Raw genomic sequence first — 22394 nt, forward strand, 5'->3', positions numbered from 1 at the left:
AAGATTTAGCAAAAAATAATGTAAACAATAAAACATTGTAAGTAAAAGACACTGTTGAAAACATGAGAAGGCAAGTGCAGGTTAGAAGAAAACACTTTTGCAACATGTGTCTGATAAAGGACATATGTCTAAAAAAACTATTTTATCTAAATGATAAAAGAGAAAGCTCTAATTTTTTTAAATGGGAAAATAGTTTGAATAGTCACTTCACCAAAGAAAACAGATAAATGGTCAGTACATGAGAAGATGCTTGAGATCTTTGATGATTAGGGAAATGTACATTAAACCACATTGATAGGGGCTGGAGGCATGGCTCAAGTGGTAGAGAACCTGCTTAGCAAGTGGGAGTCCCTGAATTCAAACCCCATACCACAAAAAAAAAAAATTGACATATCCCTACATGCTCATTAAAATGGCTAAAATTAAGGAGTGATAATATCAAGTGTTGGCAAGGATGTGGAACTACTAAAACTCATACATTGCTGGTGGAAATGCAAAATGGAATATCCACTTTAGGAAAGTCTGATAGTTCCTTATAGAATGAAACACGCACTTAGTGTTGCAATCCAGCAATTATTTACCCACAAGTTAGGGAAACATAAGTTCACACAAGACACATACCTTATTCAGAAATGGAATTCCAATATCTAGCCACAGCAGCTAAACTGTGGTACACCTGCCTATATAGTACAATACTGCTCAGCAGTAAAGAGGAAGAACTATGGATACAGGCAAGAGCACGATGGATCTCAGAAGCATTGTGCTAAATGAAAGAAGTCAGATGCCAACATATACTAAAGCCTCCATTTACAAAAGCAAAACCATAACAGAAAGCAGACCACTGATACCAGAAACTCCTCAAGGGGCAAGAACTGGCAACTAAGGAGCACCAGGGAATTTGGGGGTGACAGAAGTGTTTTGTATCATGATTGTGGTGGGGGCTACATGACTATGTATCTTTGTCAAAGCTCATTAAATATTACTTCTTAATTTGATAAGTTTTATCATATGTGAATCACCACAATAAACTAATGCTTTAAAACTTCTATTTTTTCCTGGCCTTCAAACTGGAGTAGCTAGCCTCTTGCTAGCCCTCTGAGAAAAGGAAGGAGAAAACACCTATCAGGTCATCTTTCCTCACTTATAAAACATCACCCTTAGTAAGTTTGCCATGATTTCTCTTACTTTCAACTAAAAGAACTCTAATACATTTTTAATGAAAAAAAAGTTTCTTAAGTAAGTCAGGAAGTCCTAACTACTTAGAAACATAGTATCATAAAATCTAATATCGCATTCAGAGGACTTACTCCCTTCTGAAATGCTAATTTTTGGCTTGCTATTCTCCTAATATCATAGCAGGCAGCTTCAGTGCTATTTGCCATCCGACTTCTACCGTGTCCATTCCAGGACTGAGCTCATCATCCTGGAGTGATCCTCTAAATTCAGATGCTCCTGGCAGAATGGTCTCAATGTTTGTCTTTCAGATCACATAACTTAAAGTTCAGTTCTCTGGGATTATTCCACTGGGGAGGAAGTCACTTCTAGCACCACCCTTGCTTAGACTGTAGCAGTCTGACAGGTCTATATGTTTCCAGCACAAGGGGGGACGTCATCTAACTCCCACGCTCCTGAGCAAGTGGCTCCTGCCTCTTGGTCCTTGGACCCATGTGACAGCTCCATGCTGTGCCTGCCCTGAATATCTGCTCACACTGCACATGCTGAGGAACAGCAGTGTGGGTAGGCAGCCAGACCCCACGGGCCATCATCAGCCACAGCCTAGTGCTCTGCATTACAATTCTGTCCAATGCTGGGAATGTCATTCAAGAGGACCAGCAGGGAAGCATTCAAGTGTTTGCATCATGATAAACATAGTTATAAGACAGAAAGAGCCTATTCATTCTACTCTGTCATTTTAAACCTCAAAATGTCCAAAATACCCTCCTCATCATCCCATTTTGAAAATTCTGTCATCATTCCAGGACCCCCAACAGTGGGCTCTGTAGCTGGTTAGTGGCCCTTCTGAGTGACAAGGCCTCATTCTATGCTGCTTCAGTGTCTGGACAGAAAAGATGCAGGAGGCTGACCCAGATCATCCAAGGAAATACCCAGTTCTGAAAGCCCCAAGGTGTGATGCTGGCTAGGACATGCTTTCCAGTAGGAAACTGCAAGTGCTGGCAATGGGTGCAGGTGTTCATGCACGTGTGGTCTAAGAAGTGTACGTGTTGGCATTTGTGGGACTGTGCATCTCTGGGGATACGTGTGACTGCATGTGCTTGATCACCTGCACACTTTTCTCTACAAGTAGAGAGGTTGGACTCAAACACATCCTTCACAACCTGGGCCTTGCAGTCAGCTCTGTCTATACACAATTGTCTGCTTCATATGGATTTTGCCCAGCCTTGAGGGTCCTGGTGAAAGAAAGGACATACCCTGGGCCAAAACCAGAGCTCCACCTGATTAGCTGTTTTGCACTAGGCAAATTACTTTACCTATGTACCTCTGCTTCCCTCTCTATAAAATGAAGAACAAACCTGTACAGAGGATATTATGATTGTGTTCCTTAGGTAGCAAAAATAATCATGGAACAGTGTAGTTCAGTCCACATTGCTGAACAGTAGAAAAATGTGTCACTATGCAATTTTGTCATTGTGTGAACATAACAGAGTGCACTTACACACTTAGAGGTACAACACAATACATGCCTGAGCTGTACAGTCTCTATAGTATATGTATATGCTATATAGTCTTTATAGGTCTATATGGTCTATGTATGTCCACATGGCATAACCTGGAGTTCCGTGGGCCATAGTGAACAAAGCAACATGAGATCAAGCACAAGGGAAAACGGAACAATGTGGAGATGCAGTAAACGTGAGATGGGTGAGGCTGTGGCTGGTGTAACCCATGCTGTTGTGCAGTAAACACTGCTAATAAGCAGGAGCACGCGCTAAAGTAAGGATAAAAAGTCTATTATAGTACAAAAGAAAGAAAAAAGCCTATTATAGTAAATACATAAACCAGTACCATAGCTGTTCACTACCCTTGTCAAGTATTATCAACGGTACGCAATTGTACTGCTATACTTTCACAGGACTGGTAGCGAGGTGGGTCTGTTTGTGCCAGCATTACTGCAGACAGGTGAGTAACACTTCACACTACAATGCTGTCATGGCTCCAACGTTGCTAGGCAACAGGTATTTCTCAGCAGCAGCATCTTATGAGACTGCCATGGTTTATGCAGTGGGTTGTTCAGCACATGACTTAGGTGGGAATTGTACCTGTCTTACTTGCACCAACTCTGAGACAAATCAGTGGAGACATCAAGGGAAGAGAAGCCAGCTAGTAAAGAATGTATTATAAAACCCAGCTGACAGGTGCTGAATGCCATAGGGGCATCTGGGAAATGGGGTAAAAGACACTCCCCAGGGTTATCTCACCCAGGCCTGAGGGAGCTGATGGAGTCTGACTCGGGTGAGAAGCTGGGGTGCGTGTTAGATTCTCAGCACTCACAGCCTGCTGTGGACAAGAGACAGAGCTGCAGCTCCTGACTTTTGACATGTGGCCTACTCCTGCTGGACCCAAGACCTGAGGGCAAGGATGCAAGGCCTGCAAAGCTGAGTTCACAAACACAGAGCTGAGTTCTGGGCGGGTTGGAATCCAAAACAGAAAGTGCAAAAAGGGCCATTTCAGGTGGAAAGAGAGCCCAAACGGGAGAGCTCTCAGTTCTACCTGCACTTGCAACTGTCTCTTTTTCATTTAGTCACAAAATTGTCATTTTGAGCACCCATTCTATGAAGACCTTGTACTGAATGTGGCAGGTATAGTGATGAACAAGAAAGACTTGTCCTGCCAGAGCTCCCGCTGAGCTCTGGTGGAGAAGTCCAACTCAAATCATCACAAGGACAAAGTAGCAATTACAAACAGTAATCTGAATCTCAGTTGAAAGTATTCAGAGGCTGAATAAGGGTGGCCAAGTGAAGGGGAGGGAAACTCTAAGCAGATGGTGAAGCATATGCAAGGCCCCTGAGGCAGGAAAGAGTGTGGCACTCTCCAAGCATGGGTGAATATGGCTGGAGCCTGGTGAGAGGAAGAATGCAGGAAAATGAGGCCAGAGAAGGAGGAGGGGGCAAAACCAGGCAGTCTAGGGGCCTGAGAAAGATAATGGATAGCATCCTAAATGCTATGTGGTAACAGAGCTGCCACAATGAGCTGGGGAATCAAAGACAACTGAGGTTCAGCCGGAAAGCCACCAAAGGCAGAGTTGGATGTTTATTGGGCAGACTGGGAAGTGGGCTCATTTTCCTTTGAGTCCAGTTCACCTTGGCACCAAATAAACCCAAAGCTAACAAACACCTCCCTAAAACTTGTTTCTTTTCAAAATTTCAGCAAATCTATGTGTGTGTGGACATATGCATGTGTGTCCATGTGAGCACTTCCAGAAGTGACCGTGAATGTGTCCCCATGTCAGCGTGCATGTAAGTGACAGTCTCAAGACCCTGGAGGGTGCTCTATCTCATTTAATCCCCTCAGTCATCCCGAGAATATTGTTACCTCACTTTATAGACAAGGAAGCTGTGTGTCTCAATCATTTCCTGGGTGGGATGTGTGCAAAGTGCTTATCTGTTCCTGAATCCCAAGTTAACTCCTTAAGGGTGGATAGTCTCCTTTCCTCAAGGTCATGTGGCAGAGACAAGTGCCTACTGCTGTTCTGAACAACTCTTCAAAGACTCAATGAAGACTGACTCTGAAATAAAAGCACAGCTTTTTCACGTGTTCTACGTCTGCCTCGATATTAAGAAAATACACACAGTCCACTCAGCTGAAAGAAAAATACCCCAGTACAGTACAGCATGAAATGACTGTGTCCTGGTCTCTCTGCTCTCTCATAAAGCAAATGATGAATCTGTCTCTGAAGACAGCTGTTCTCAATCTACTGCCTACCTTAGTAGCTCTTTAAAAAACAAACAAGTAAAATTTAATTTGGTCATAAAGAATATCGGTTTGGGGTTCCCAGCATATAAAAATAAAAAGTAGGTAAAAGACAAAGTATTCTGATTACATTAGCCTTCCAATCTCTTAAGTCACCTGAGCTTCACGTGCAGCATTTGAGGATCTGAACAGACTTATAAAATGCTTTTATGTGTGTATGTGCATGTGTGTACATATGTGTGTAAGAGAGAGAGGAGAGAGAGAGGGAGGAGGGGGCAGGGAAGGAGGGACGGAGAGTCAGAGAGACAGACAGAGAGAGAAGCTGCTGGCCTTCCCTTTGTGCTGGCTCCAAGTAAAACCCTGAAAGCCTTGGTAAGTGTCCCTGCCCCTTGCCATTCACCCTTCTTTCCTAAGGAGGATTCTTGGAGTCCTTGGAGCAGCATCTGGCACCAAGTGAACACTGTAAACTGTTAGTGACAAGTGTGACGGTGCCAATGGTCACTGTCATCATCACCATCCACTCTCCTCCATTTGACCTCAGCCCACATAGGAGAAGCCTTCTCGGCCCAGTGGTTCATCATGGAAATCCACAGAGACTTTCTCACTGTGTCCCTGGGATCTCACCACTCTTGCCACCCCTCATGGTGGGATCTAGTAGTTTCTGTCCCCATCCTGGACATCCTTCCTCCCTTCTCTGTTACTTCTTGCTGGTCCTTTGAAAAGCTACATCCTCATCTTCTCACCAGAGGCCCTCCTCCAGCTCTCTGAGTCCCACCTCCTTAGAGAAGACCTTCATCATTCTGAGTTCTCTCGTTGACACAGGGAAGGTTCATACCTGCCTGGGGGATGTGCCCCTCTCTAGAGCATCTCCCCGGTTAGACTGAAATTCCAGAAGAGCAGGGCCTGGATCCCTGAAACCAAGCACCTGGCATGGAGCATATCAGGCACTCGATGACATTAGTTGCATGACTTTTTAGAAATGGGGTTGAAGATTGGCAGCAAAGGGAGAGAGAACGTGACCAGACGCTCACATTGGCTTTCCTCCACTGGTCTGCCAGGCCCCTCCAGTCCCTGTCCTACATCCTTCCCCAGCCAGGAGACACAGATCCACGCTGCAGCTCAAAGCCTGTCTGGCCATGCTGCTGCCACTCTGCCAGGGCTCTAAGGATGCACCTGGTACATCTCCAATGACAAAGTGACTCCAAGTAATACCCAATCCAGTTGTCTCTCCCTGCCCTGGAGAGAACCTCACCACATTCCAAAACCATCTGCTTGTCCACAGTGTGCCAGGCTACCCAGGCTAGAGAGGCCATGTTGGTGGCAAGGGTCCCTGGACCACCATGTAACCAGCACCCACAGTGGGTGGACAAAGCCACACACAATCTAGGGCAGGGGCAGGGGCCCAGCCAACATCAAGTGAATTTGCCCTAAGCTCAAAACTGTCCCAAAGCAACAAGGGATGGAGTCCTACTGGTGCTGGGGTCCAGAGAAGAATCTGGTCAGGGAAAGGGAAGAGTATGGCTCAGCACTGCAGGGCTTGGCCCAGCTGCAGAAAGGGGCCTCATGGTGTGTCTTCATATACCCACCTGGGTCTGAGGCAGAACAAGGGGGTTCAGCAAAGTCCCCTTTAAGGAGGTCTAGCAGGAACAAAATACCAAGACCCAGGTGAATTGAAAAATGAAGAATCAGTCTTGAATTCTGATAGGAAATCACACTCTGGACTGCTGACATAACAGAAGTCTTGTGACACACAACCCCTGGAGCCGGCAGAAAGTAACAGCCCCAGCCTAGCTATCCAAGGCCAAAAACTCCCCTGGCCTGACATGTAGAAGGAGTTAACATATAACCCCGTTTTCAGGACTGACCACCCCCACGTCTGCAGACCCCAATAAAAGCTTGAGGTCTTGGGACCCCAGGGCAGGGATCCTTCTTGGGCCTGCCCACCTTTCCATCTAGAGGTGCTTTGCTTTTGAGGCAGGCTAAAATTAGGGAAAGTTCAGAACTAATAGAAAAATATTATATCTTACATTAACCATGCCTTGGCTCAGGAACTGCCCTCACCTGGAGGGGAACCACCCACGCCCCTCCCCACTCATTGATTATTGGACGGGAATCAGCTGGTTCTCCCCTTCCCCTAGGTTAGCATATGTTTTAAAAGCACATGAAGAGCAAAAGCACACTTTTTAGGCCTCCAGATACCACCTGGGCCTGCCATGCTCCCCTTTGTATTTTCCTTCCATAATTTTAATAAACTCCATTTATACCTATGTGTCCTGCCATGGATTCTTCCCACAGGGACACAAAGAATTTGGAAGTCTTCTGATCATAGACCCCACCAGCACTGTTGACACTTTTACTTTGCTTTGTGTTGATAAAGCTCTTTCTTTTGACTCGTCTTGGTAAATTCTTTTACCAACCTACAGCGTGGAAATCCCTGACCAAAGGAACCCAGGGAATACCAACCAGGCAAAGAGCAAGGCTACCATCACAAATATAGGGAGTGGGAGGCCACAGGACTGCTCAACTGCAGGAAGCTCCTTAGTGTTAAGACCCAGCTGGTACCACCTGCACCTCAGCAGGATGGCTGTGGGCCACTCCCCAGGGGGCAGCTGCTACTGGACTAGTCAATTGAAAAAGCAAGGCACTGAACAGGGAAATGAGGACATGAATTCCAGCTCAACCTCTTACAAGCTGTGTGACTTCAGGTAAGTCACTGAACTTCTCTGGGCCTCACATCTATAAAGTGGAAATTGTAAACTCTGTCCCACAGGTTTGAGGGGAAGACTTTTAGTTAAAGAGCCTACTGTGCCAAGCAGTAAGCAAGGCTCTGGAGATAGGACCTTGGGCAAAGCCAGGCATGGTGCCTGCCCTCCCCATGTGGGGCTTCCAACCTAGAAGGAGAATTGAACATTAAACAACTCATTTTGTTTTATTTTGCAGGGGGGAGTGGAGACTGGGGTTTGAACTCAGGGCTTCATGCTTGTTGGCTAGGCCGGAACTCTACCACTTGATTCACACCTCCAGTTCATTTTGCTCTGGTTATTTTGGAGATGAAGTCTCATGAAATATTTGCCTGGGTTGGCCTCAAACCATGATCCTCTTGATCTCTGCCTCCCAGAGGATTACAGGCATGAGCCACTGGTCCCTCGCTAAGCAACTTATTTTCATCACAATCTGCAGTAAGTTCTAGGAATGAATAGCACAGGGAGCAGCAGAGGGGCAAAAGGAGGCCTTGACATACAGCAGGAAAAGGAGGTTGGGGGTCTTCCTGGAGGACAGGGCAATGAGCAGAGTTCTGTTGGATGAAGAGGGGTGTCCACCATGCTTGGGAGGCTGGGAAAGGGGGAGGAGAGCATTCCAGGAGAGAAAGGTCATTCATGGCAGTACCTGTGGTGGGACAGAGCAGAGGGCAAGATACAACACACAGGCAGGGGCGGATCCCAGGGCACCTTGTACCCATCAGCATCACATGCACAAGGGAAGCCCAAATGGGGCATGCATCTCTGCAGATTTCTCCTGGAAAGTCAGAAGTTCTCAAGGTTCCAGGGAGCCCCTGCCAATATAGTAATTATCAGAGGGAAGGGCATTTAAGGGAGCCACCTGCCAATTCAGCAGGATGGAGGAGACAGCATGGTATTTAAACTTGCAAACCTCCTTGTAAAAGGACCAGCAGGGATTCGAATTATTCATTCCTCAAGTTCCTCCCACGAGCTCTTTCTGGGGGGAGCCACTGCCCCTGAGCTCCACAGACACCTCTTCAGAAAGGGCCTGCAGTCTCCAATGTCTCCAGGACGTTAAACTCCCGTAACTCCTGCTCTCCATCTGCTTTATGTGTGCTCAGTGTATGGAATAAAGCCAAGAGAACTGCGAAAACTGATCACTAATTCAAAATGCTCTCCTGTGATGTTTTCGTCATTTCAGTTCTCCAGGCTAGGTGATCGTGAATTCGCCAGGATGGAATTCCCTGTTGGGATGCCAAAGTAGAATTAATGTAGTCTTTGGATAATTATGTATTTTTTTTAATTAGGCTTCTTTATTCTTTTCCTAAACAGTCAGAAAGAATTGTGTATAAATAAAGGAAAATGTTATGGTTTCATGAGTTGGGCATTTGTAAAGAAGATTCAAAGGAGGGTACAAGTTAGAGGAGCAGAAAACATTTGGGGTATTTGCTGAGTCAAGGAAGAACCATTTAGACAGAGGTAAAAATAGTTCATGCACCATTTAGAAACTCCTGACATGACATCTTGGTTTTATAATGAGCACTGCTGGAGTATCTGTGGCCTTGTTCTCTCGTGCTCTTCCTCCTCCTCTCCCCACATTGTCCTGTTGGTAAACATTGTGGTGGTTTAGCTAACATCCATTCCCTCCTCTCAATATTCTATACCATCAGTAGAACCCTGATTTTGTTCAGTGCAGCAATATATCTAACTAAAAACACCTCTCAATTCCTTTGCAGCAGACGTGACCAGGGAAACCCGTCTGGCCAATGAAATGTAAACAGAGGCTACTGCATGAACAGTTGTGAAAAACAAAACTGACTCAGTTGGCATATGCCTGTGCCTTTGCATTTCTCACTTCCTCTGAGCTGGAAAATAGGAAATGATAGCTGGAGGAAAAGCAGCCATCTTGCAACCATGCAGATAAACGCCACTTGTAAAGAACAGCAAAACCAAGAGCCAAAAGAAATCTGGACTCTTGGTTTCTCCTTTTAGCAGCTCCACCAGTCCTGAATAGGCTTCACTAGGATTTACATTACATGTAAAGGACCAACATTTTTAGATATGAGGATACTCACAGAGCCAACTAGGGTTGTACCAATTTTCAGGAGCTCCCTCTTTTGGACCCAGCGATTTTGTTGACTCTCTAGTCTGGGAGGAGGCTTCCCCAAGGTCCAAAGTGACAAGAAAGGGCAATGGGTGCTTCTGTAGACCCCCACCCAGCTGCAAGCTGGGAAGACAACCCTGAATGTAACCTCTATGGCTATAGGGCAAACCTTCCATTATGGGTCCAGCCCCACAGCACATTTGATGGAGCCTCAGCTCCTTGAATCCCTTCTACATGTCTGTGTGATCCAAGCTACCTGAGCTCACCTGACCTCACAGGCTTTCCTGACACAGGGACCATGTCCTCCCTCCTCAAAATGGCTTCTGGTCTGGGCTTCTACAGCACAGTCCCCAGCTTTTCCCCGTAGGCACTGGGATCTTCCACACCAGGAAGTTAGTGTTCCTTCCTCTCCTGCCCCACCTTTCTTCAGTTGATTTCCACTGGACCCAGTCCCCTGCCTCCTAACTCTCTCTGACTTCCTCTGAGCCAGGTTGCACAATTACCTGAGTGCAGGTGACTCAAACATAACCTCTTGCCCTCCCTCTCTTCTACTTCCAGCCTCTGACACCAGCTGTCAGCCTAACACCTCCACTGGGAGGCCTCCTAAGGACGCTGAGCCTATCATATTGGACATGTTGAAACAAATTTATATTTCATGAAAACCAAAACCAAAACGAAATACCACTTCACACTCATTAAAATAGCTATTGTCAAAAAATAGAAGTAGTTTGTGACGGTAGTGGGAATGGTGTAGTCATGTGAAATGATATGGTTTCTCAAAAACTAAACATGATCTGGACATTCTACTTTGGGGCATGTATCCAAAAGAAGTGAAAACACAGATTCAAACACATAATGGTGCACAAATGTTCATAGCAGCATTATTCACAACAGTTAATTGGGGGAAGGAACCCAAGTGTACCAACAGATGAATGGAAAAGCAAAATGTAGTGTATACAAACAATAGGATATTATTCAGCCTTGAAAAGGAAGGAAAACTTTTTTATGGTGGTAGAGATCGGACCCAGGGTCTCATACATATTAGGCACGTTCTCTACCACTGAGTACAACCCAGCCTGCAAAGAAAGGAAATTGTGACATGTGCTACTATGTGAAAAACCTGGATGACATTGTGCTAGGTGAAATAGGGCAGTCAGCAATGAACAAATACTATATGAATCTATGTATGCAAGTAACTAAAGAAATAAAATTCATAGAGACAGAAAGTGAAATGGTGGTTGCCAAGGGCTGGGGGATGGGCAGAATGGAGAGCTGCCCTTAGCCAATAGGAAGTGTCTCTCATCACAATGACTTTAGGCTCTGTGGTCTAAAGGTTAGTTCCAAAGGGAAAAATGCTTCCAGAGGACACATCAGCCAGCCCACTGAGCTGGAAGGGGAGGCTGCCACCCACTCTCTGGATTCCTCTTGCCAATGAGTCAACACATGGTGGAGGTAGCTGTACTGGCTAAAATGGTGGATCCTGACTATGAAGGGGAAAATGGATTGGTACTACACATTAGGGTGAAGTGAGGCACCTCTGGAACACAAGTGATCCTCTGGGGTGCTTGCCTCATATCAGGTGATTACAGTGGATGGAAAAGTTACAACCACCCATTCATGCAGGACTGCTAATGGCCTAGGTCAGCAAACTATAGCTACAGGCTAACTCTGACCCTCCACCTATTTGTGTAAATAAAGTTTTCTTGTAACATAGCAACATCCAGTTAAGTAGTTGAGGCAAAGACTTTACAGCCTTCTTAGCCTGTTTTACTATCTGACCCTTTAAAAAAAATGTTTTCTGGTTCTTGGTCTAGACCTACCATCAGGATACTTGCTAAAAGCAAAGGAAATACTGAATGATTATGGAGGAAGGTGGTTGTAATCAGTTATGACCATGTGACCGCTGACATTCATAAGCATTATCGTATTTAAGACTCTTTCTTATTTTGATATGTTTGTATACATATAAACCATAAATGTGTTCCCTCTCTATCATTCCCTTTATAATCTACATATATGGGTAGCAATTAACCTTATGTCTCAGTATTTCAGTTACATATGCCAAGGTAGGTGGGGAGGTAGGTGAAGAGTAAACATTACCCCAATAACAAAAAGGAACGTTACACTCTTTTTGGTTTGGCTGCCTGTGGGTTTCTTTTAGCATGTTAGGCAAAGCGTGGTTTTGTTACTGTCTTTATATACAGACTAAGTATGGGTTAAGGTGATGCATGTGGTTGCTGGGTTGACAGAAGCAGACCACAGTGATTTTCTGATGTGATAACTTGGTTAAGCTGAAGTACATTTCCCAGAATTCCCTCTCCTATGGGTTTTTGGTCAGGGCAAGGTGCATAAAAAATCAAATGGCAGATCTGGACAGTGGAAGGGAAGCAACAGCCAGTTGCTCCCACATTTTACCACTGACTTGACACAACTGCTCTATCTTCCTTTGTACTGCAGGGGCATGGAGGTAGCAAAGGCTCTGCAGACAGCCAGACCTGAATTATAACATTGGCTCCAAACTACCAGCTGCATGACCTTGGCAATGTCACCCAACATTGTCTTAGTTCCCTCTAGCTTCCTCTCTGGAAGGAGAGAAGACAGACTACCTTTGCTGGGGTGGGAATGGGGGAATACGTCAGAAAAGGCTCTATATTAAAGGCTGTGTTCAACTGGGCCTTACAGGAGCACATGTCCACACAGCATTTTTCCTTCTTCCGCAGAAGGAGTTAAATGCATTTTGGTGGGATAGAGTGGGAAAAGGTCATTCTGCCAGTATTCAAAAGCAATTTCATGAAACAGTGGGCTCTCATCCATCTGCTGTAACAAACTGGCTGGGCACTGTGGAGCCTTAAGCACTATACATTCAGTGAAATTATGACTCCCACAGGGAAGATATTGTATTTTTTTTCAAGGCTGAAATGAAAAGATATACAGTACACTGTATACGTAGACCTATTATGCTAGGGAAAGTATCAGCACCAGTTTGGCTGTTTATGGAAGATCAATGATAAATCAACCTGGATAAGCTGCCACGGACTGTTTCATTTGTTCTTTAATGTCCCACTGATCTTTTGGAAATGAAGGAATTTCATATAAAACAAGTAGTTTGATGAACTTTAATCTTACCCATAATTGGATAATAAAATTGAGTACGTGCAGTAATTAAAAGGATAGTGATAAAAGAGTCAATCTGCAGTTTCATATTGAGCCTCTTCCATAAACCTAGAAGTTCAACTCAGGGCAGAGTAGGACTCAAACAATGACCATGTAGCAGGAAAGCTGTGTTTTCAGTTAGAGGGAAAAGTTTTTATGGAGAGGCTATGCCGTGGCAGTGAGGGCTGATATTATCACCTGGGGAGCTCTCAGATCAGGACATCAGTTTTAAAGATGAGGCTTCCACCTGTTAGTGAGTCAGAAATAAATGCCTTAATTTGTATGTAAGGAGTTCATTTATCCAGGTTGTCTCCAGATTGGTTCATCCATTACATGTTCTCCATCACTGTCTATTTCGCATAAATGCAGACTTGCAACTTGCACACAAGTCTGCAGGTGTCAAATCTTTGTTTCGGGACTCTTTAGTAATGCCTGTCATGTCTACTTCCAGCCTTAAAAAAATCCAAGTTTCTTTGCCCAGCTGACCCCACTGGTTGGCTCCTACTCTTTTCTTTGGGGCCTCCCAGTCCTGGAATCTGACCACCAGAACGCTGAGCAGGAAGACATCATTCCCAGGACATGCCCCTGCATCAGCTCTCTCAATCCATGCTTTTCAGCGTTTACAAGACTCCTCACAGGCCTGCTGCCATCCCAGCCATGGCCTACTACCCACCTCCCCATTCTCAGATACTGACTTCAGACCCCACCTGTGGGTCACCCGCCCAGCTTCTTTAAACCACTAGGCCAGTCAAAGCCAGACCATTCTGGTTCCTTTAACTCTTTGCTCTCCAATATCTATTAGGAAGCTTGTTTTGTATTATAATACATAAAAAACAAGGTGACTTTCTCAATTATCAACACTTGATAAAATAGACAACAGCTTACAAAGTATGGTTGAGGACAAAATGAAACAATGGTTAGGAAAGGGATCAGCAAGGCACTGAGCAGAAGCAAGAAGCACTGGGCAAAGCAAGAGCCACCTCTGTTTTACAGATGAGGAAACTTCCCCTCAAAGAGTCAATGTGATCTGAAAAGCTTGACAGAGAACAAGAGGCAAATTTAGGACCAGAAGGTGGGCCCATCTTCCCACATGAGAGGGATCAGTACTCATTTTCTTCTGATCTTCTTTATTTTTATTTATTTACTTATTTATTTTGGCAGTACTGGGGTTTGAACTCAGGGCTTCACACTTGACAGGCAGGTGCTCTACCACTTGAGCCACTCTGCCAGCCCTTTTTTGTATTGGGTATTTTCAAGATAGGGTCTCATAAACTATTTGCCCAGGCTAGCTTTGAACTGCGATCCTCCTGATCTCTGCCTCCTAAGTAGCTAGAATTATAGGCATGCACCACCAGCTCCCAGCCTGATCTTCTTTAATAATCATGTTTTTTGGGGATTTGTGTATGATAAAACAGAACCATGCTAATACTTTCACATATATTTTTCCATTGATTTTTTTCCTCATGTGGTTTCCTCACATAAGACAATTATTGTGTACACTATTCTGTAAACTATTTAAAAAAAAACCCTTAGTGCATAAACCCTCTCCTCTTTAAATATTTGCCAATGATTTTTTAATAGCAGCATGTAGACAACTGGTACCGGCCTCTACTGTTCCTATGACTGTATTTTGTTAGACAGCAGTAGTTACCGCTATTCAACAGCCGCCCGTCGAACATCCTTGTACACAGTTCTGCAAATGAGCTTACATCGTTTCATTGGGATAAATTCCTGAAAGTGGAATTGCAGGGCAATGGGAAGTAATACTATTTTGGTTACATTTTGCCAATTTGTTCTCAGAAGAACTGACTTAACTCCCACAACATTTCCCTACATCACAGCCCAAACTCAACATGATTATTCTGATTCTTTTTACCACTCACCTGGTAACCAAACTTCAAATTAAGAATTTCTCATATATTTATGGCTGTTTATGTCTCTTCCTTTATGAATCACATCTTCACATCCTTTGCTGTTTTCCCACCTGGCAATGCTTCAGTGTTTTTGCTTGATTTTGGTAGAATAAGAGAAGCCCAGGGATTAGTATAATCAGAGACCTTCAAAATGGGATGTATCCTCAGGAGTCAGAGAGAACCAGGGACCAAGGGAACAATCTTGCTAGATGGTTAGAGAAAAGGAATTTGACAATGGACCCTCCTGTCTGAACTCCACCTCTGTTGAAAGGTGATCCTGCAGAGAGCTAAGGCAGAAGGCATTTGGGGGGATGGGCAGAAGGGGAAGAGGGGCTACCACCCTGGAAGAGGGAGGAGGAAGAGGACTAAGGAATGTACTCTAGTCCTACCACTGCTGGTAACTGCAACTGAGCCTTATTTGGAAGATGATAAGCAGATATACTCAAGCCTGCCAGGAAACTTACACTAGCAGAGGGAAGAAGGGAGGTGCCATGTGACTCCTCCAACTTCTGGGCTACCCAAGGACCCTGGCTCGCCCCAACTTCCAGACTCCAGGTCCCGCTACAACACCCCTGCCTTCTACATGAAAGCCAGAGCAAATTAATAGACCTCTAAGAGGCAAATAACTTCCTCTTACACTGAACTGCTGGCAAAAGACCAATCATTTTTCATCTGTGATTAAAATGTCTATGGAAGAAATTGAAAATAATTCAGCAAAGAAGCTCTACTCAAGGAGCTGCAGAAGGCAAAGATCGATTTGAAGAGTGCTACCGTTGCTGCTCCACTAAGAACCAGGCTCAACTGAACGCCAGTAGCTCATGCCTATAATCCTAAACTACCTGGGAGGCTAAGACCCCATCTCCAAAACAACCAGAGCGTGAATATGTGCAAATACTGTGTGCACATGTATGTAAGTGGAAAAATGAGACCTGTTGAAACTACTCCAGGAGTCCGGGGAGAGGAGATAATGGAGAATGATCGAGAGGGTGAATTCAACTATGATATATTCTAAGAACTTATGTAAATGTCACAATGTACCACCAATACAACAGTAATAGAAAAAAAAAAAGGAAAAAAAATAACCAGAGCAAAATGGACTGGAGGTGTGGCTTGAGTGGTAGGTGTCTGCTTTACCAATGCAAAGCCCTAAGTTCAAACCCCAGACCCCAGTCCCACCTAAAAAAAAAAACACCAGGCTCCTCCTTGCCAGTATAAGCAGGTCCTTGGGTAAGGGGGTCACTGGGCAACCAGAGCAAGGAGGACCCTACAGAGCCACTGACTCTGCGCTGCCCAAGTGTGCCTAAGGCACTGGCTGGAACAACAAGTCACCCGTCTTTTCTTCTGGAAATTCTAGTTCAGTGTGTCAGGCAGAGGACCAGCATGTGTAAATAAGGGTCTCAGGTGATTCTTACGATGTGGTAAGGAGCTGGCTTTGTCCAATGAGTCTCACTTTAAAATTACCTGGGGAGATTAAAGAGCCATTATCAGGAGTTCCACTTCTGCTTGTGATAAGACTAATTTATTCAGATCAACTCTTCCTACCAAGAACAAAATAGTTTCTTAAAAAAAAAAATTCTGTTGGAAAGGATCAGAGAACTATCAAATGTGGTGAGGTCTCAAAGCACCAAGATCTCAGAGAGAAAGCACACAAGTGAACCTAATATTGACACAGCCATTTGCTGATTCCTAAGAAAACCCTTTTGATCAAGGAAGAAACTAAGAAGAGAAATGAAGCAGAAACTGGCAACTAAGATGTTAAGAAGTAAGCAAAGTTTTGTAGTCCCACCCGCTGAGGGAGCAAAAGTAGGAGCTCAGGGCTCCTGAAGAAGAAGGGGTTCTTGTATGTACCCCAAACTTTCAGAAGGAACTTCAGAATCCTAGGAAGAAGGATGAAGCAGAAATAGACTGGAGTTTATAAACACTGAAGCCTGGGCTCAAATCTGCTCCAGCCTAAACTGGATTATAATGATCCCCACGCCTCCCCCCAACCTGCTCTCCCGGCCTCATCACACACACACAGGCCAAAAACCAACTCCTCAGGAGAAAGGTAGCTTCATCCAGAGCCTCAAATTCTCTCTTCGAATTTCCTATACAATATCTGACAGGTAACAAATAGTTACAAAAAATAATGGAAATGTTTTTAAATAAACAAAGGATACTGGGAGATGAGAAAGACCAGAAACCAAGAAGAAAAAAACAGACATAGAAAGAGATCCAAAGAGACTCTGAACTGGAATACACAGGAACTTTCAAAATGAAAGTGAATTTCAGCAAAGTACAAAATCTATTTTTAAAACTCAAATGAAAATTCTAGATCTGAAAAATAATTAAAGCTAGACTAAATAGGGTTTAATAGCAAAGTAGGCACAGCTAATGAAAGGATTAGTGAACTCAAAGACAGGTAATAAAGAACCTCCATACTGAAAGAACAGAGAGATGACAATGGACAGGAAGCACCGTGGGGAAGAGAGGCGCATGCACAGGACCTGGTGGGACACCTCAAACAGGCCCAACACACCTGTAATTGGCATCCTAGAGAGGGGGAAAGAGAAAATGCAGAAGTAATTTTAATACAGATAATAACAGAATTTTCCAAAATGGACAGACGATACCAAAGCAGATTCCAGAATTGTTATGAATCCCAAATAGAATATGAAGAAAATCATTGTAAGCACTTGTAGTAAAACTGCTTTAAAAAAAAGCAGACAGAAAAAATGGTAAAAAACAACCAAAGTTAAAAAACAAATCAACTTTTGATTTATTGGTTTATTGTTTAATTTACTTTCATTATTTATTAATACCAAATTTCATCAGAATCTCTGAGAGGTGGGCCAGGACATGGGGGGGGCAGTGCTTAATTTCATAAAGGAACATTCTAGAGCATATAGTATTAGTCTGTTTTCTATTGCTAATAGTACAATACCACAGACTGGGAAAGTTCTAAAGAAAAGAGGTTTATTTGGTTTCACAGTTCTGGTCCAAGGCCAAGGGCCCCATCTGGTCTTCTTGGCCCCCAGGCAGCTCAGGTCATCACATGGTAAGAGCGCAAGTGTGGGATATGTGTGTGTATCTTCTAGTCTCTCTCTTTCTCTTCTTATAAAGTTACCAGCAGTATTCAATCATGAGGGCTCCACCCTGATGACTCTATCTAATCCTAGTCACTTCTCAAAGTTCCCATCTCTAAACACCATAGTTGGATTAAGTTTCCGCTCTAGGAAGGATTACATTTCAACATAAATTTCAGGGAGACAAACCATATTCAAACCATAGCAAACACCATTAGAGATTCTGATTAGGTCAACTTGTGGCAAGGCCCACAAATCAGCATTTCCGCTGAGGTGATTCTGATGTAGAGGTTTATCAAATCTCGCTCTGTCTTTACCCCTTCTAACCAAGAAAACTAAGGCCTAAGAAGGAAAGCTGGAGGTCACTTGAGGTTACACTGTGTGCCAGGGCCACGACAGCACACTGCATCAGGGCAATTTCAAGAAGCTGCTCATCTAACCAGGGGTCTGCAGGCATCCCAGACCACAGCAGTGAAAGCAGGTGCAGAGGACCTGCAAGGAAGGTGGCAGGAAGGGACTGAAAATATCGGATTACCTTGCAAGACAGGCGCTATGTGGGCCACTTTCACAGATTTCCTTTGATTCTAAAGGCAGGTCCAAAGGTACGCCATTTATCCATTTACTACAAGCCAGATACTGGTATTGTGTGCTTTATCCACACTACCTCTTTTATCTGTCACCACAAACCTCTAAGGGAAACACAATTATCACTCCCCACTGTATGAGTAACTTAACAAGTGAGTCAGGATCTGAAACCATAAATCCTGACCTCAGAGGCTATACATAACTCCTATGTCTATTGCCTCTACCTCATGCCCCCATCCCTACCCACCTAAGCCTCACTCACCCCACAGGTCAAAGGATGGCTTCTGTAAAATCTCACTGCCTTGATTGTTTTGCAAAGGGGGTGCAAAACCTGGGTCATGGCCCTGGCTCTGCCATTCAGTTCCATGGTTTTACAACAGCTTCTTCTCTCCTGAACCATCTTTTTCTTCCTGTGGCAAATAGCAGCAATGATACCCATCTCAGGATTGGGGTGAGGATTAAATGCCTCTGAAAGCCTGTTACTACCCCAACAAGGCAAGCTCCAGAGTGTGGCTGACATGAGGGGATAATTTCAGGGTTTGGAAAGACTTGAGCACTTTGTCCACATGGTCACTGGCTGCCCCCGCAGATGGTACCTACTAGCGACGGTGAGCAGTGGTGTTCATTTCCACCTGAGTCGGCATCTGCCAGAGGTGAGCTCTCCTCTCTCCCACCCTCGAGGCCAACAATCCCACATTATTAAACAGCTCACCTAGCTGCACTTGTTTTATGAGATTGCATGAGAAGCCACACAGTTATCTGTGGGTTTTTCAATAAACCTGGAAATCAGATATCTCATTCTCTGAAATTTCCCTCCTGGTGGCTGAGGTTGATGGGCTTTTAAAAAACTTTTCTCTAAGCTTTATAATAAAAGACTAATGGATTAAATGGTAGAAAAAATGCTTCTACAGGGGACAATAATGCAGACAGGACTTATTCTGGGGTCTGTCGAGAGAATAAAGTAAGGTATAGAACCCTTCCCCTCCTGTCATCTCTCCTTCCTGGCCCCTTAGCCTCTAGCGGACTGTTCCTATAGGGCTGCCTTCTACTGGGAAACATTCTGTGATCTAATATTCATGGGGCAAAGATTCTTCCTTTGCAGACAGGCCTATCTCCATGAGACTCAGTGCAGAGGGGAGCAAAGGCGTGCTGGGGGAGGGGACTAGGAACAGGTAGAAAAGAAAGATGGGGGGAAAATAAAGAGAGAAGATAAAGGGAGAGAGGAGAAAGAGAAGGGGTGTGAAGTGGCTGAACCAGCTGCAGAGATTGAAAAGCAAAATACATAACCACTCAGTGAGTGCCAGAAAAGCTTGTAAGGAAATCAAGATAAAACTCTATATCTGGGGAAGCCATCACAGTTCAGCGGGACAGATTAGCCAGCTGAGGACCAGCTGAGTCTTGGGGCTTCATCACCACAGAGGATGAAACATAGGCCATTCCTGAGCTGATATAGAAACCCCAGCTGGTCTGGCCCCTGGCTGGAAGGGGCTGACCTGACCAGAATGGCTGAGCTAAAGCAGCCACCCTCCCCAACCCTGGTCCAGGACTCCTTGCTGGGAGGCCCGGTGAGACCTCTATGGCAACTTCTTTGGCCTTGTGAGGACAGCCTGGAATGGCAAACAGGCAGAATTCCTGCATGAGAGACCAAGGCCTAGTTGCACAGGAAGGAAGCCCTCTCTAAGCCTTCCAGGACTGCTCTGTTGTCTCTGCACTCCAAATGAGGAACAAGAGACAGCAGTGCAGTAACAGAACAGGGGTTTTAAAATCAGACTTGTTTCGACCCTGAGCCAGCACTTACATGGAATATGGCCTTGGCCTCATTTTCTGTAAAATGGGTATAGTAGAAGTAGAATATGCTAAACTATGTGGATGTATGGAAGGCAGCTGTTCCACGTGTCCATTTCCTGGCTCCATACGCTCATGTGGATGGACTTTAGCCAGAGTAACACCCCTGTCCCCTTTCTCCTCCCACTCCAGCTGGTGAGTTTTATGAAGGATTCATCTCCCTCTGTCACTTTTGGATCTGACTCCCAGTAGGAAGAGTGCTCAGTGCCATGTGCTGTGCTCCTGACCCTTGAAGGAAGGACAACAGGTGCTGGCCAGCTGTGCTTATGACTGGCTGCAGGATGGGTGTGTCCAATGCAGACTGTCTAGCACTGTGAAGCCACACAAAGCAACATCTGTCAGTCCCTTTAACTAAGCTGATCTTCTGACCTATCCCACCTGACCCATTTCTATCTCTCAGGTGGTTATGGACTCAGAAGAGGAAAAGAGTGAGATTTTGTGTAGAAATTACTCATTAAACCTGCTACATGTGCATCCCCTGGAGATAAGGTCCTTGCACCAAGTCTGGCAGAACTTAATCTTGAAAGGACACTTAGGCCGGGCACCAATGGCTCACACCTATAATTCTAGCTACTCAGGGGGAAAAAGATCAGGAGGATTGTGGTTCAAAGCCAGCCCAGACAAACAGTTTGCGAGACCCCATCTTGAGAAAAACCATCACAAAGAAGGGCTGGTTGAGTGGCTCAAGGTGTAGGCCCTGAGGTATAAAAGACAGGACACTTAGCCCTACATAAAGCAATCCCAAGCAGCAAGATAAGTCAGCAGACATATCCTTCCATTTCAGTTGTACACCTGATGAGCACTGGGGAAAATGTCTCTGGATCATTTCCAGCTTGCTTCTGCCCCAGGGTCTTGATGCCACTGTGTCCTTTGTCAACATGTGATCTTAAGTAAGCCACTGCATCATCTGCTTAGAGCTCCTGTCCTCAGTCAGCATATTCAACTTCCTCCAAGAGAACCTCAGAAATGTTATCCTCCTTATGCAGTGAGTAAGACCCTAAGAGGATGTCTGGGGTCCATCCCATGGACAGTATAAAATCCTTTATCCTATATATATATATATGTACATACTTACAATAAAGCTTAGTTTATAAATCAGGCATCGTAAAAGAATAACACCTAATAATAAGCAGAACAACTGAAACAATACACTGCAATGAAAGTTATGTGAATGTGATCACTCTCAAAATTACCTTAGTGTACTGTACTCACCCTTATCCTTGTGATAATATGAGATGATATGATGTCTATGTGATGAGATGAAGTGAGGTGAATGATACAGGCATTGGGATGTAGTTTTAGACTGCTGTGCAAGGGCTACTTGAAGCACCGTGACATTGTGACAGTGATCTGATCATTGAGATGGTGCTAAGTGACCAATGGGCAGGTAATGCAGTGTGGATATGCTGGACAAAGGAATGATTCCATCTGAGGGCAATGGGTTAGGATGCACAAGATTTCATCACATTGCTTGGAACACTATGCAATTTAAAACTTACAAATTGCTTACTTCTGGAATTTTCCATTTAATATTTTTGGACTATGGTTGGACACAGGTAAATGAAACCATGGAAAACTGAACCACAGTAAGTGTGTGGGGGGGTGAGTGTGTACTGTGCCATGGTCCAGGAGACACATTTATTCTTTTTCATCAACTACTTTAGGGATTTCTGCTCACAGGGCATGATTCCGAACCCAAACAAGGCCCATAAGATGCTCTCTCCCCTATTCACCACGACCAAGTAGGCTTCATCCCAGGGATGCAGGGGTGGTTCAACATATGAAAATCAATAAATGTAATAAACCACATTAACAGAAGCAAAGACAAAAACCACTTGATCATCTCAATAGATGCAGAAAAAGCCTTTGATAAGATCCAACATCATTTCATGATAAAAGCTCTAAGAAAACTAGGAATAGAAGGAAAGTTCCTCAACATTATAAAAGCTATATATGACAAACCTACAGCCAGCATTATACTTAACCGAGAAAAACTGAAACCATTCCCTCTAAAATCAGGAACCAGACAAGGATGCCCACTATCTCCACTCCTATTCAACATAGTACTGGAATTCCTAGC

The 22394-nt window shown here is 44.4% G+C and overlaps 1 protein-coding gene across 8 annotated transcripts in view; it reads right to left on the reverse strand.

Moving 5' to 3' along the window:
- Positions 1–22394, reverse strand: part of Mthfs (methenyltetrahydrofolate synthetase) — a 275932-nt gene that overhangs the window by 135685 nt on the left and 117853 nt on the right. The window contains exon 4 of one of the 8 annotated variants that reach the window (XM_074061483.1): positions 8–9252. The exons of the other annotated variants lie outside the window; for them this stretch is intronic. Within the exon in view, the coding sequence (XP_073917584.1) occupies positions 9151–9252 (102 nt within the window). The 3' untranslated portion in view covers positions 8–9150. Of the gene's footprint in view, positions 1–7; positions 9253–22394 lie in introns of those variants that run through there. 8 annotated transcript variants of the gene reach the window in all.

This window comes from Castor canadensis, chromosome 19 (genome assembly GCF_047511655.1).
Source record: "Castor canadensis chromosome 19, mCasCan1.hap1v2, whole genome shotgun sequence".
Lineage (NCBI taxonomy): Eukaryota > Metazoa > Chordata > Mammalia > Rodentia > Castoridae > Castor > Castor canadensis.